Below are 15,978 nucleotides of genomic sequence, written 5' to 3'. Positions count from 1 at the left end.
TGGTAAAGCATGCGCCCTGCTGCTCCATTCAATTTCTATGAAACAATGTCTATATCGTCAGCAGCTGAGCATCGCGCAATGAGGAGAAACAGGGAGGCTCTAGTAATCGATAGGGGGCTCCCAGCAATCAGACATTTATGACCTATCCTGTGGATAGGTGTGATATCCGACAATGAAGAAGAAAACAACGTAACTCGCTGAGCTACGCTGCTTCTGTAAGGCCCATAGAACTGAATGGTAGTTACGGAAGCAGCTTAGCTCTCATGCTACGCTGCTTCCGTAACGGTCATGCACCACTATGGGAGTTACTATGGGAGTTACAGAAACATAATAGCTCAGCGAGCTATGCTGTTTTCATCTTCATGGTCAAAAATCACACCCTTCAGCTGCAACACAGAGAGGTAGAACGGGGTTTAAGGGGCCCCATTCTAGAGATAGGTGCTGGTACCAGAGGTGGGACCCACATCTATCTGACATTTATGACATATCCTGTGAATATGTCATAAATGTCCCTGATGGAAAAACCCCTTTAAGGCCTAAAATAGGCGGGTCACTAAGGGGTTAAATAATAGATTGGAAAAAACAAAAAACAAATAGGATAACTATATTACATGCAATAAATGTAAGCAGAATATTTGCTACAACTCAGACTAAGCACTGTGTTTATAGCTGACTTTTAGCTACTCAATTGATGTTTGATTTCATTATATTGGGGTAGAATGAATACAATTTTACGCCTGCAGATGATAGGCAGTGATGTGTGATGCCTTTGCCTCAATTGAAAACAGACCATGTCCTGACTGTGGGTAATCAGATATACAGTACAGTACTTGGTGTTTGCTTCTTGTCCTAGACAAAGCTATTGTAGAGATTAAAGATTAGTGGCATGTGCTAGATCTGACTACAATGTTGGTGATATTTCACAGCATTGTTACAGTGAACCTGCGCCTATAAAAATGTGAAACGGCAGTGTAACAGTATAATATAAGATCTTAAACTCTTCATCTATTTCCCAGACTTCTGACTGTTTTCAACAGATATTTGCCATCCGTTTGCCATCCAATTTTCACGACCATTAAAAAAAATGGATGAACTCTGAAAACACCACAGTGCCCCTATAGTGCCACAATGCTCCTGTAGATAGCGCAACAGTGTCCCCTGTAGATAGTGCCCACATAGTGCCACAGTGCCCATGTAGATAGTGCCACACTCACCTGTCCCTGTTTATGTGCCAACCTCTCTTCCAGCGATGCAGGCCTGATCTCCTCTGATCAGGCCTGCTCTAGTGGAATAACGCAAGTGCCGCCTGCATGACAAAATAGAGCCGAATGACAGGGAAGGGAACCAATGGTTCCCCGGCCTCGCTAATGCTGTCAATTTTATCCATGTCCAAAAGAATCGGATAGAATGGAGTCCCCTAGTGAGGGCCTCCCTGGGCAAGAGGAATAGTGGAGCCCTGGTCAGAGGGTGGTTTGCGAACAACTGGAATTCTCCCCTGTGTGTGCCACTGCTAGCAACTGATCAGTTTTTAAGGGGGGGTCACACAGATTGCTTTCTCAAAAACAGCCATTAAAAACTGATCTATTGAGTTCTATGAATGCCATCGGGCTGTGAAAATGGCTGGTAATAGAACATGTTCTATTTTTTAACGGTCAGTATTCCCGGTATTCCCAGTATTAAAAAAACAAGGCGTGAATACACCCATAGACTCATTGTTCTGAAAACGGCCTCGTGTCAGATGTTTTCACTGTCGTGTGAATATAGCCTAACCCTAAAGGGGGAAACTCACGCTTTGATTACAGCTTACAGTTTAATGGCAAATGATTGTAAAAAGGGGGTTTAAGTTTTGTATGTTAAAATATATTGTAAAGTATATACACTTCAAATCCTGAAAAATACAATTCACAAAAGGCAACTGTTTATAAAACATTCAGCTTTTTCAATATTTTATCATCCTCTTGGCGACATGTAATGTAACTGTACGTGACACCCACCAAGGGGGATTATGGAGTGGGCTCACGGGCTGAGCATGCTCCATATGCAGCGGATGTCGGCTGTATGGTACAGCCGACACTACACTGCAACGGCCGGGATCAGAGATGAGTTTGATCCTGGCCATTTAACCGCTCAGATTCCGCGGTCAATAGCGACCACAGCATCTGAGCTGTAAGAAAGATGAGGCGGCCCCTTCTGTCAGCCCATTGCCCCCCACGACACGATCACGGGGTGCCGATAGTTGTCATGGCAGCCTAGGGCCTAATCAAGGTCCCCAGGTCTGCCATCTTTCTGCTCCTGTTAAGCCTTAATACATAGGTATTGTAGTGTATTATTGTAGCGATCGCTTGTTTAAGCCCCTTATGGGGAATAAAAAATTAAATTTTTTTTTTTATATTGTACAAAAAAAAATTAAAAGTTCAAAAATCCCCCCTTTTCCAATTTTTCCCCTAAAGTAATATATCAAATAAAAAAGTAAACATAATTGGTATTGCCACATCCGTAAAAGTACAAACTATTAAAATATCACTTTATTTAACAAGCCTGGTGAACACTGTAGAACTTTTTTGTTTACAATGTCAGAATTGCTGTTTTGTTGTTTTTTTCTTTGTAAAAGTAGTACATCATAATAAAAAAAAAATATATATATATATAATTTTGGTATTGCCATAATCGTATTGATCCAAAGAATAAAATTAACATGTTGTTATTACTGCACAATTATTGCCGTAACTACAAAATCCTAAAAGCAATGGAGAAATTGCAGTTCTTCCCAATTCCACCCCACAAATAATTTTTCTTCAGTTTTCCAGTACATTATATGGTACTTTAAATGGTGACATTAAAAACTCAATCATCAAAAAACAAGCCCTCATATGGATATGTCGATGGGAAAATAAAAAAGTTATGGCTTTTGGAAGGCGAGGAGGAAAAAAAACTAAAATGAAAAATGACTGTGGTGCTAAGGGGATAAAGTACTTATATCATAGGAGCACTTAACATTATTTTAAACACAATAATAAATGTAAAATGAGCCGAAAATCAAGATATAGCAACTGAAAAATATAAATATTTTCAACATCTGAATCATATCCATCAATAACAAATTCTTAACACTATGCGCTACATGATAAATGGTCTATAAGTTAACGGCTTACTGTACATAAATCCAATCCATGCAATCTCATCGATCACCAGATATAGGAATAATTGTATCCAATATTAAAATCTTACCTTGTTCATATCAAAAGTACTGAAGACTTGCTCAATGTATCTGTTTGCTTCTGGATTCATACCCTGCAGGCCAAGTAATCCTTTAAATTCATGCAAGCTTAGCTGGCCAGATGGACACTCTCTCATGAATTTTCCATACCAGTGATGTATCTCCAGAGCATTAATATCATCTGCAGCGGAGCTAGTTGTACCCATATTACTTATTTCAGGTGATGTTGTGATTGGCATTCCATTGACAGAGCTCCACAGATTCATCCACTTGTCCCAATGATTCCCAAAACACTGCTCATATTACGGTAAAGATCTGTTTTAAACCTCTTAAAGCCTGTTACGGAGAAAGACTAGAAGTATAAAAATAGAAGCATGGTAAGATTAAGTGTATTGTCAATTGGCTCCCTATGAAGGAGGATCACACTTCCTAATGGTGTTTATATTGGAAGTAAAAAAGAAAATGTATGGTGATAGTAAAGCCTTCTAAATATAAAAATGTAAAACTACTACCTTTGATGGACTGGCTGACAACTAAACAAAATAAAGAGTGAACAAAACAGTCATTGTCACAAAATGGCAATTGTTTGTTGCAATACAATGATCAGAAATCAAAATCCGGACTGCAAAAACACTTGATAGACCGGTATATTCCAGAACAATTGTACGGTCATGGTTGAACTAAAACTTTTATAGTTCATATGATGGCTGTGTACAATCTCTTAGTTGTACGGAGTCGTAATATGAAACCCATAGCAGAAGTCTAAGGGGACCATATTGTACTTCAATATGCCTCTGATTTCATATAGAGGCACACAGATGTTTTAGTGTAAGAATCTATATCTGAATTCTGAGGGTCAGTTCACGCAACAGATTTTGCTTATCGGGTCCCACCACAAAATCCGCCGCGGTATTATTCCTGCCGTCGCCAGGAAGATTCCTCCTCCCATTCACTTGAATGGGAAGTTTGGGTGGAATCCATCAGAAGATCAGGCAGGATGCTTATTTTTCCCGCCAGCTGAATAAAATTAGCTAGCAGGAAACAGAAGCGTCCGGCTCCATTTGAAATTCCGCCGTGTGAACATACACTGACAAAAAAAAATTGTGCAATACACTGCCATTTTCATGAGGCCAAAGGCTGGGTTAAAAAACATACACTACAACCCGAATTAAAGGGGTATTCCAGTTACTACAAGTTATCACATATTTCCTTGATAGGTGATAACTAAAAGATCAATGAGGGTCTGACCGCTGAGACTTCCAGTGATCGCAAGAATGGGGTTCCTGTGTTGCCTGTTTCCCCCAGCCACAAGCCCGCTGCCAGGAGAAGTTGAATGGAGCGGTAGTCGAGCATGTGCCCTGATTTCCTATAGTCAAATGATATGACACTGATGGAAACTCCCCGCAGTCGGACCCCCACCAGGGGATAGGTGATAACTTGAGGTAACCAGAATACAATAAGTTTTGGAGCATAGGTCTTGCTAGCCATCTACATACAGGGATATGTTGCAAATAAGAAAACAAAGTAAATAACAGATATTCTCTATTTTATATTATAAATACATGCTATAATAGTCCTGACAATGATGACCAGATTAATTGGGAAAACATATACGCAGATCAGATGCTAATGGAATAGAATCATTTTCACCATTTACACATCATGATAGCTGCTACAGTTCTCTATTCTATATGATTTGCTACTTATCTTAATAAGGATAATAATTCTATATAACTTTTGTCCAATAAAGTCTGCAGTGTAGGTTCTTAGACTGGGTTCACATATATCAGTTTCGTCCGGTCAGTTGTTTTTAGCCTGATCCGGATAACTGATGAAGTTTTGTGCACTGGTCCGGGGTCCTCTGTCCAGCGAAGTTAGACATTGGGCATTAAAATGAATGCAACTGATGCAAGAAACAATCCCATAGGAAAGCAGGGGATCAGTTCTGCCAACAGTTTCCCTCCGGCGTTTCTGCACTATGCTTGAGGGAAACTTCGAAGGATATATGGAAAGGGGGCCTTAAAGGAAAGAAATCACAGTGTTATATATATATATTAAAGCAGGGCCTCTCTTACTAGACAAGCTAATAATGTCATGAAACCTGTAGCTAAAGGCCCTATTTACATGGGCTAATGATCGGACAAACGATATGAACGCTCGTTCATATAGTTTCCGATCATTGCCCTATGTAATAAGGGCAACGATAAGCCGATAAAGGAGAAAACGCTTGTTCATCGGCTGATCTTCTCTTTTATGCAGAATTAAAAATCATTGTTGCCGGCAGCACATCTCCCTGTGTAATCGAGGCGATGAGCTGCCAATGTGAGGAAAATGTATGGGGACGAGCGATCGTAGTAACGAGAACTCTTCTCTATATATAACCAGTCATTGCTCCATGTGATAGGAGCAAACGAGCGACGGTCAATGATCTGTCGGATAGTGCTTTAATACACATGCAGACATGACAATAAACTCATGAGTTGGCTAATTTTGCATTCTGCCACATCTGTATACATTAAACCAATGCATTAACGTGTCTTCCATAAATTGCACATCAATTTATTTATTTTTTTACCCTCCTAATTCAGGGCCGTATTTAGAGTTGATGCTGTCCTAGGCACTTTTAGTGCTGATGCCCCCCTTAAAGAGGCTCTGTCACCAGATTATAAATTCCCTATGTTGTACATGATGTGATCGGCGCTGTGATGTAGATTACAGCAGTGTTTTTTTATTTAGAAAAACGATCATTTTTGACGGAGTTATGACCTATGTTAGCTTTATGCTAATGAGTTTCTCAATGGACAACTGGGCGTGTTTTACTTTTTGACCAAGTGGGCGTTGTACAGAGGAGTGTATGACGCTGACCAATCAGTGACCAATCAGCGTCATACACTTCTCCCCATTCATTTACACTGCACATAGCGATATAGCTATATCGCTATGTGCAGCCAAATAAACACACTATAACGTTACTGCAGTGTCCTGACAATGAATATAGATTACCTCCAGCCAGGACCTGATGTGTATTCAGAATCCTGACTACTTCTCTGCACTTCTATGTGAGTTACAGCATAGCAGGCGTAGTCTCGCGAGATCTCGCTGTGCTGTGCTGTAGTCTACAGAAGTGGTCAGAATTCTGAATACACATCCCGTCCTGGCTGGAGGTAATGTATATTCATTGTCAGGACACTGCAGTAATGTTAGTGTTTGTGTATGTGGCTGCACATAGCGATATAGCTATATCGCTATGTGCTGTATAAATGAATGGGGAGAAGTGTATGACGCTGATTGGTCAGCATCATACACTCCTCTGTACAACACCCACTTGGTCAAAAAGTAAAACACACCCAGTTGTCTATTGAGAAACTCATTAGCATAAAGCTAATATAAGTCATAACTCCGTCAAAAATGATAGTTTTTCTAAATAAAAAACACTGCTGTAATCTAAATTACAGCGCCGATCACATCATGTACAATATAGGGAATTTATAATCTGGTGACAGAGCCTCTTTAACTCCCGAAGTTACGTAAACAGTGTAGCTGGCTAGGATTGCGGCTCCAGCGCTGAACCCAGGAAATGTAAGTATAATAATTGTTTTGCTTTTTTATGTTACTAATGTATATTTTGGTGTTGGTTTGTGTTTTTTTTTTTACAGGTTCCGTTCTTGGACTACTACAGATTACGTTGTTTTTTATTTTCAATAAGGTTGTGTAGGTTTTTTATTTCAGTAAAATATTTTTTCTGTGTGCCACTCTCTGATTGACAGCGTCCATTACTAAAGTGGGGTTTGGTGTTAGCCGCTGAAAGGAAAAAGCACTAACCCCCATTATTACCCCGGTACCCACCTCCACCAGGGGTACCGGGAAGAGCCGGATACGATCCAAAACTAGAGAATCTGCAATGATAGTCGGGTACTTGCCACATGATGGTATTATTAGGCTGGGAAAGCCCAAAAAACTTGGCCCTTCCCACCCTGATACTGCTAGCCTGCTGCTGCTATGTTGTATCTGGCTGGTTATGAAAAATGGGGGGGGGGGGGGGGGGGAGAGACACATATGGTTTTTTTCAATTATTATTATTATTATTATTTTTTTTAAACTATGTGGTGTGTCCCCCCCCCATTTTTCATAACCAGCCAGATACAACATAGCAGCGGCAGCAGGCTAGCATTACCATTGCAGATGGTCTGGTGCTGGATCATACCCGTCTCTTCCTGGTACCCCTGGTGGCGGTGGTTACCAGGGTAATAATGGGGGATTACTGCTAGCCTTTTCACCAGTTAATTCTAAACCCCCGCCTTAGTAATGGACGCTGTCTATCAGACAGCGGCCATTACTAAGGCGGTAGTAATAATTAAAAAAAAAGCACCAGCACAAAAATATAATATTGATATAAAACCCACCATACAACCCCCGTTAAACATTTTATTAAGAATAAAAACGCCGTCATCAAAATAGTCCTCGAATCCGAGGTGGTTCAACAAACTAACCTAAAAAAAACAGAAAACAGCAAAACATTTATCAAACTTAACTTCCTGCATCCGTGAGAAGCTTTAAGCTGTCATTGGTAAGTTTACATGACGTGGTCTTAGGTTACCTCAGTTCATTGGCCTACTTTAAAAAGTAGGCCAATTAACTTAGGTAATCAGCCATCACGAGAAGTAAACTAACCAATGACAGCTTAGAGCTGTCACTGCTTAGTGTACTGAGCCTTGTAAGTGGCGCAATATCACTCGTGATGCGCCAGAATTTTGGCGCATCTCAGGTGTGTGCACCATGATGAACATAGTGCTGGACTCCTTTAGATACAAAGGAATCCCCGCGCTAGGAGTTACTAGGGTCGGCCCGGGATGACCATTTACGTTTGCTGTTGATGCAGGCCTGGTCTTTTCTGATTGGGCCTGCTCCAGTGGAACAATGCCAGGTAACGCGATGACGTCATCGCACCACCTACGCCACAAAAAAAGCATTGAATGGCGGGGAAGAGAACTGGTGTTCCCTTGCCTCCACTGCGCTTTCAGTTATATTCGCGTCCTATGGACACGGATGCAATTGAAGCGACCCTCTGTTCCCGGGACTGGCACATACAAGATGGTAAAGTAATACATACCTTACCTGGTGCCCTCCAGTTATGCCATGGATCCGCCGTTTCCCTCAGCACTGTCCAGAAATAGCTGCAGTGCTTCTTAAACTATGAGTCTGAGCAGGGCTGGCCTTAGGTTGGACTCTCTATGCAGGACTCTCTGTTGCTGCCCTCCACAAACCAAAAATTAACCGCATATATACTGTACATATTTAGACATACAGGCAAATACAGTGAAGGAAATAAGTATTTGATCCCTTGCTGATTTTGTAAGTTTGACCACTGTCAAAGACCTGAACAGTCTAGAATTTTTAGGCTAGGTTAATTTTACCAGTGAGAGATAGATTATATAAAAAAAAAAAAGAAAATCACATTGTCAAAATTATATATATTTATTTGCATTGTGCACAGAGAAATAAGTATTTGATCCCCTACCAACCATTAAGAGTTCAGCCTCCTCCAGACCAGTTACACGATCCAAATCAACTTGGTGCCTGCATTAAAGACAGCTGTCTTAAATGGTCACCTGTATAAAAGACTCCTGTCCACAGACTCAATTAATCAGTCTGACTCTAACCTCTACAACATGGGCAAGACCAAAGAGCTTTCTAAGGATGTCCGGGACAAGATCATAGACCTGCACAAGGCTGGAATGGGCTACAAAACCATAAGTAAGATGCTGGGTGAGAAGGAGACAACTGTTGGTGCAATAGTAAGAAAAGGGAAGACATACAAAATGACTGTCAATCGACATCGATCTGGGGCTCCATGCAAAATCTCACCTCGTGGGGTATCCTTGATCCTGAGGAAGGTGAGAGCTCAGCCGAAAACTACACGGGGGGAACTTGTTAATGATCTCAAGGCAGCTGGGACCACAGTCACCAAGAAAACCATTGGTAACACATTACGCCGTAATGGATTAAAATCCTGCAGTGCCCGCAAGGTCCCCCTGCTCAAGAAAGCATATGTACAGGCCCGTCTGAAGTTTGCAAATTAACATCTGGGATGATTCTGAGAGTGATTGGGAGAAGGTGCTGTGGTCAGATGAGACTAAAATTGAGCCCTTTGGTATTAACTCAACTCGCCGTGTTTGGAGGAAGAGAAATGCTGCCTATGACCTAAAGAACACCGTCCCCACTGTCAAGCATGGAGGTGGAAACATTATGTTTTGGGGGTGTTTCTCTGCTAAGGGCACAGGACTACTTCACCGCATCAATGTGAGAATGGATGGAGCCATGTACCGTCAAATCCTGAGTGACAACCTCCTTCCCTCCACCAGGACATTAAAAATGGCTCGTGGCTGGGTCTTCCAGCACGACAATGACCCGAAACATACAGCCAAGGCAACAAAGGAGTGGCTCAAAAAGAAGCACATTAAGGTCATGGAGTGGCCTATCCAGTCTCCAGACCTTAATCCCATCGAAAACTTATGGAGGGAGCTGAAGATCCGAGTTGCCAAGCGACAGCCTCGAAATCTTAATGATTTACAGATGATCTGCAAAGAGGAGTGGGCCAAAATTCCATCTAACATGTGTGCAAACCTCATCATCAACTACGAAAAAAAGTCTGACTGCTGTGCTTGCCAACAAGGGTTTTGCCACCAAGTATTAAGTCTTGTTTGCCAAAGGGATCAAATACTTATTTCTCTGTGCATAATGCAAATAAATATATATAATTTTGACAATGTTATTTTCTGGTTTTTTTAAATATAATCTATCTCTCACTGGTACAATTAACCTAGCCTAAAAATTCTAGACTGTTCATGTCTTTGACAGTGGGCAAACTTACAAAATCAGCAAGGGATCAAATACTTATTTCCTTCACTGTATATATACACACATATATATAGGAACTTATATACATGCACATACTGGAACATATACAAATACATAAAGGCACATATATTAACACACAGGCACATGTATACACAAATAGAGACACATATTAACATACAGACTCATATATATACCGACATAAGCAAATGTATACAAAGTACAGATAATGTAGTAAATGCTACATGCAGTCTTATGTAACACCACAGATAACACACAGTGGTAGCTCAGGGATTATAAATAATGTAGTAGTGTTACCTGCAGTCCTATGTGAACTACAGATAACACACTGTGATAACTCTCTGAGTACATATAATTTAGTAGACGTTACCTGCAGTCCTATGTAACACTACAGATTACACACAGTGATAACTCTCTGATTACAGATAATATAATAGTGTTACCTGGAGTCCTCGGGACGCAGATACAGTTGAATCCAATGCTGGAGAAGGAAGCTGATGGCTCCTTGCTCTAGCATTCTGTCATGCCCATGGACGCGGGCCGTCAGGCTCACTCACCTCCTGATGTCCGCAGCCATGGGTCTGTGAGTGCTGGCCCCCATGTCCTGCTCAGGAGACGCCAGCGCTCACTTCCGCTTCTCTCGGCCGATTCCCATAGTCCCACAGGGACCATTAAGTGCCCGCTCTTAAAGGGCCAACGCGCGCACCTGAGTTAAAGTTCCAAATTAGCCCATGAGCACCCTGGTCTATAAGAGGGGCCCAGCCCCTTCCTGCCTTGCCTGAGATTTGTTGTCGTTACCCTAGTCTGTCTACGCAAATGGTCTCCTAAGTGTTTTCCAGTTCCCAGTGTATCCCGTTCCTGCTACCTGTAACCCGTATCCCGTGCTATCCTGATTAAGTGGCGTATTGAGTTGTAGTCGTGCTGCGCTGAGTACCACACCTGTCCTGCTTCACCACGCTTGGTGCCTGCCTGCTGCCTAAGTCCCAGTCGAGCCTATCTTGCTACTGTCTGAGCTACCACAGGTACACCTATACGAACTATAGACTGTGACCTGTGTCCTGCTGGCCAGCTGCCATACCGTCAAGGCGGTACAGCCCAGTGGGTCCACATACCCAACGTGACAAATTCACTATGTAACCCCGGCCACAAGCGGCTCGGCGCACACAGACGCAATGTAGTGACACACACTACACAGACCGGAGGAGCAGAGGGCTCTCCTCCACTTGTCGTGGGAATGGTGAGTATTTATTTTCTTTTTTATTAGGCAATATGGGGGCATTACACTGGGTATGGGGGGGCCGTTATGGGGACATTATACTGTGTGAGGCCAGCTGAGGGAGCATTATAATATATGGGGCATCTAAGGGGGCATTATACTGTATATGGAAGCTATGGGGGGCATTATACTCAGTGGGGACAGCTAAAGAGGCGTTATACTGTGTGGGGGCATTATACTGTATGGGGATCATACTGCACTAAGGGATCATTAAACTGTATGGGGGCAGCTATGGGAGCATTATTCTGTGTCGGGGGGCTGCTTTAGGGGCATTATACTGTGTGTGGGGAGGCACTATAGAGGCATTATACTGTGTGGGCGCAACTAAAGGGGCATTATACTGTGTGAGGGCACCTATATGGAGCATTAGACTGTGTGGGGCAGCTATAAGTGCATTATACTGTTGAGGGCGACTAAGGGGTCATTATACTGTGTGGGGGCGCACTGGGTAGGGGCCCACTCAGATGTGTTTTGCTCCCTGTGCTAAACCCCTAGATATGCTTCTATAGGGGGAATAATCCTGGTGGTCGGCAGTGAGTTAGAGGGGTAATTCTGAACATTCCTAGTGATATAGAGAGGTTTTAGGGAGGCCTATGTTAGTGAATGCATTTGATGGTAATATTTTTTGCTGGCCTAGGGTTGTAAATGGGTAAATGCAAATATCTATGTAGGTCTAGTGTTTGTAAGGGTTAATGTATCTTTTAATACCAGGACACACAAAACTTGACTTTCAATATTTTTTCTCCTAGCAAGCAACCTCAAGAAACAATAAGGCTACATTCAAACAAGCGTCGGCAATCTCGGACATGAAAAACTAAATTTTTTCACGCCAAGGTGCACCCGTGCGGAATGCGCTGTCACGCATCAGTTATAGACTAGAGTCTATGGAGGGATGCGTGACGCAGTAAAATAAGACATGTCCTATTTTTTCACGGACACTTCACATGCTCCGTTGAAACTATAGTCTGTGTGACGGCCGTTGTTTTAACGGCCGTGACACGGATGTGATACACGCTTGTCTGAATGAGCCCTTAGTAATACTTTTGCCTACACGTTGAATATGCAGCCAGATTGACTTGTTTATTCCAGAACCCAAAACATTTCCTTACTGCTCCTGAAAGATCTAGAAACCAAGTTAATCTTGGAACAGTTTGAAACTACACGCATACACCCTCCGTACCAGAAGAACCCCTAAAGGATTATGTTGTCATCTCCAGCTTACATTATTTGCTCAAGATAGGGTGAGCAATTTGAAAGGATTGGAATAAAAGCAACGCTTGACTTAACCCCTTAATGATGCAGACTAGATTAGGCCTCAAGGACGCAGTGATTTTTACGCATTCTAAAAGCCATCACTTTTTTATTTTTCTGTCGACTGTTTATAACGGAATAAGTTGTATTTTTTAATAGCACCAATTTGAGGTACGCAGAATATATTGAACAACTTCAATTATTTTGGGGAGTAAAATAAAAAAAACAGCCATTGTTTTTTGCTATTTACTTTTACAGCATTTACCGTGCGATATAAATGACATGTTATTTTGTTATTTTAAGGCATTGTTCACACAGGGCGGATACTTTACGTAAAAGTTCACAAAGTATCCGCCCTGGTCCCTACAGGGAATTCCAGACGAAAAACCGCACCAAATTGTGGTGCTGTTTTTTGGCCGCAATATCCGCTCCGGAAAACAGCATGTGGAAAAAAAGAAGGTTATACTTACCTGTAGTCATAGTGACATGTTCCTCTGACGTCCTGTAGCCCGGCCTCCTCGGATGACATTTCATCCCATGTGACCGCGTCAGCCTGTGATTGGCTGCAGCAGTCACATGGGATGAAACGTCATCCCCGTAGGCCGGGCTGGATGCAGAAGATCTTGGTAAGTATAACTTTTTTGCCACAAAAATTTGCAACATCTGTTATTTGTTGCTGGTTTTACCTCCCCACTGATATCAATGGGGAAAAGATGCAACAGAAAACCAGCGATTCCACAGAACAAATTGACATGCTGCGGATTAAAAAACAGGTCAATTTATGAACTGTTTGCGCACATTCAGACGTGGCGGAATTGCTGTTGAATTCCGCTGCAGACAGTCCGCAGTGGAATTCTGCAGCAGCCGTTTTTTTCATTTCTTTCTATACATTTTTAGGAAATTTAGTTCAGACGTTGCAGAAAATAACTGTGCGGAAATTAGGCTTTGGTGCAGAATTTTCCCTCCACAGCATGCTCATTCCATTTTGGAGAAGAAGCGGAATTTCACTGCAGATTTTAGCCTTTGCAATGCAAAAACTAAAATCTGTGGTAAGTCCGCTGTGATACCTGCAACGTCTGAATTACCTGTCAAATGTGCAAATGTTGGTGCAGATTCATTGCGTAATTGCCCCAAATCTGCACCAATATTTGCAGTGGAAAAATTCCGCCACGTCTGAACATGGCCTTTATCAGCGGATTTTTTACTTAGCGTGTGGATGAGATTTGTTCAAATCTCATCCACTCTGCTGCTACTGCGCATTTTCCGCAATGAAATACGTTGTGGAAAATCAGCAGTATTTACACTACAAGTGAACATACCCAATCAGTAAACATTAATTGTTATTTTTTTGACACAGCTGACCTAGCTGTCTTTATTAGGCACACAGCCGTAGCCGTAATCCCGGAGCGTGATTACGGCTACGGCCGGCCGCAGAAGACAACAGACAGTCACCCGCATTTGCAGGCCATGCTCCAATTACAAAGTAAATAGCATGTCCTAGTTTTTGCGGAGCCTTTCCATGGCGTAAATATACACGGGAAGGTGTCCATGGGCAATAGAAATGAATGGGTCCATAATTGCGGATCAAAATTATGGCTTGTAGAAAACAAAAAAACTGTTGTTTACATTGGATCAAGGGGTAATGTGGCCCAGCAGTGGACATTGCCTCTACAAAGGACCAGTTAGTTTGGCTGTAGCAAAGTGCAAGGACAGTAAAGGTGTATTAGTGCAAGCAGTCATAAGAGATCTTTTTGATCAATATTTTTAATTGGCTGCTTTAAATTTCTTATTGTGGAAATAGTTGAAATGTTAAGAATTCTGATTCCTAAGAGGTCGGCTGTAAGTACTTACATCAAAGAGATGTTGATTACATGGAATGCATTTTAAACAGTTTGTCTAAAATGCAGGCTATACACTATTCTCTCATGGCAATACTGTGGGAACAGCATTAGCTTTTAAAAGTGTTAGTACTTTACATGCAATTCCATAAATACAAAATTCTGACAATAGATACGTACCTCCTTGTATTTTTGTTGTCTGCAGCACATGTAAAATATTATAGGAGGTGTTTTTTTTCTTCTCCTAGAAGATGTGTTTTACCTGTTTTATTTTTATGTTTTATTAGCTAGAGGTAAAAGCATGGTCTCACCTTAAAAAATGCAAAACAGTGGCATTGCTAGACTCTGAAAATACCTGGGGTATCTTGGAGCACTGGTTATCTAGTGGAGGGCAGTGATACTGATTTCCTAGGGGCTTGTTATGTAGCTTCCCTGTTTTTTTCAATTGAAAGTGGCGATCACCGAGAAACTTGTAAAAAGCTTTGCGGCACATTACAGTGGTGTCCGTAGCTATACATGCCACTGTTGCAAAACATCACACAGTGGAAGACAGAAGATGTATTTTTTTATTATTATTACTACACCGCATTCCACATTATTATGCAAATGTTATTTTTCGCGGATTTTCCTAAATAGTCGATGCAAATGACAGTCAGTATAGTCTTCAAGCCATCAACCGTTGGAGTATAATGCGAATTTTATTGAACAAATCTCCTAATGATAACAGATTTTATTTAGAAGTAAAAAACTCAAAATGCACTGTTTCAAATTATTATACACAACAGAGATCAAAACATTTTAAAGGTTGTAAAGAGAACTAAAATGGTAGTTTGTTGAATTTGCAGCATCAGGAGGTCATATTTACAGAAATCAAAAGCTCTTTCAAGCCAAAAAAACTTAACAGGCCAAGTTACATGTTAACATAGGACCCCTTCTTTGATGTAACCTTCACAATTCTTGCATCCATTGAATTTGTGAGTATTTGGACAGTTTCTGCTTGAATATCTTTGCAGGATGTCAGAAAAGCCTCCCAGAGCTTCTGTTTTGATGTGAACTGCCTCCCACCCTCATAGATATTTTGATTGAGGATGCTCCAAAGGTTCTCAATAGGGTTGAGGTCAGGGGAACATCGGGGCCACACCATGAGTTTCTCTCCTTTTATGCCAATAGCAGCCAATGACACAGAGGTATTCTTTGCAGCATGAGATGGTGCATTGTCATGCATGAAGATAATTTTGCTACGGAAGGCACGATTCTTCTTTTTGTACAACGGAAGAAAGTGGTCAGTTATAAACTCTACATACTCTGCAGAGGTCATTTTCACACCGTCAGGGACCCTAAAGGGGCCTACCAGCTCTCTCCCATGATTCCAGCCCAAAACATGACTCCGCCACCTCCTTGCTGACGTCGCAGCCTTGTTGGGACATGGTGGCCATTCACCAACACTCCACTACTCCATCCATCTGGACCATCCAGGGTTGCACGGCACTCATCAGTAAACAACACGGTTTGAAAATTAG

At 41.7% G+C, this 15,978-nt stretch overlaps 1 protein-coding gene across 1 annotated transcript in view; it reads right to left on the bottom strand.

Annotated features, from left to right (window-relative positions):
• GUCA1C (guanylate cyclase activator 1C) overlaps window positions 1-3,483 on the bottom strand; it is a 213,781-nt gene extending 210,298 nt beyond the window's left edge. The window contains exon 1 of the mRNA XM_075853478.1: window positions 3,229-3,483. Coding sequence (XP_075709593.1) covers window positions 3,229-3,483 — 255 coding nt within the window. The remainder of the gene's footprint in view (window positions 1-3,228) is intronic.
• Window positions 3,484-15,978: the final 12,495 nt, after the last annotated feature.

This window comes from Rhinoderma darwinii, chromosome 2 (assembly GCF_050947455.1).
Source record: "Rhinoderma darwinii isolate aRhiDar2 chromosome 2, aRhiDar2.hap1, whole genome shotgun sequence".
NCBI lineage: Eukaryota > Metazoa > Chordata > Amphibia > Anura > Rhinodermatidae > Rhinoderma > Rhinoderma darwinii.
Note: the sequence above shows the minus strand (reverse complement) of the source record. Positions and strands in the feature narration are given on the sequence as shown.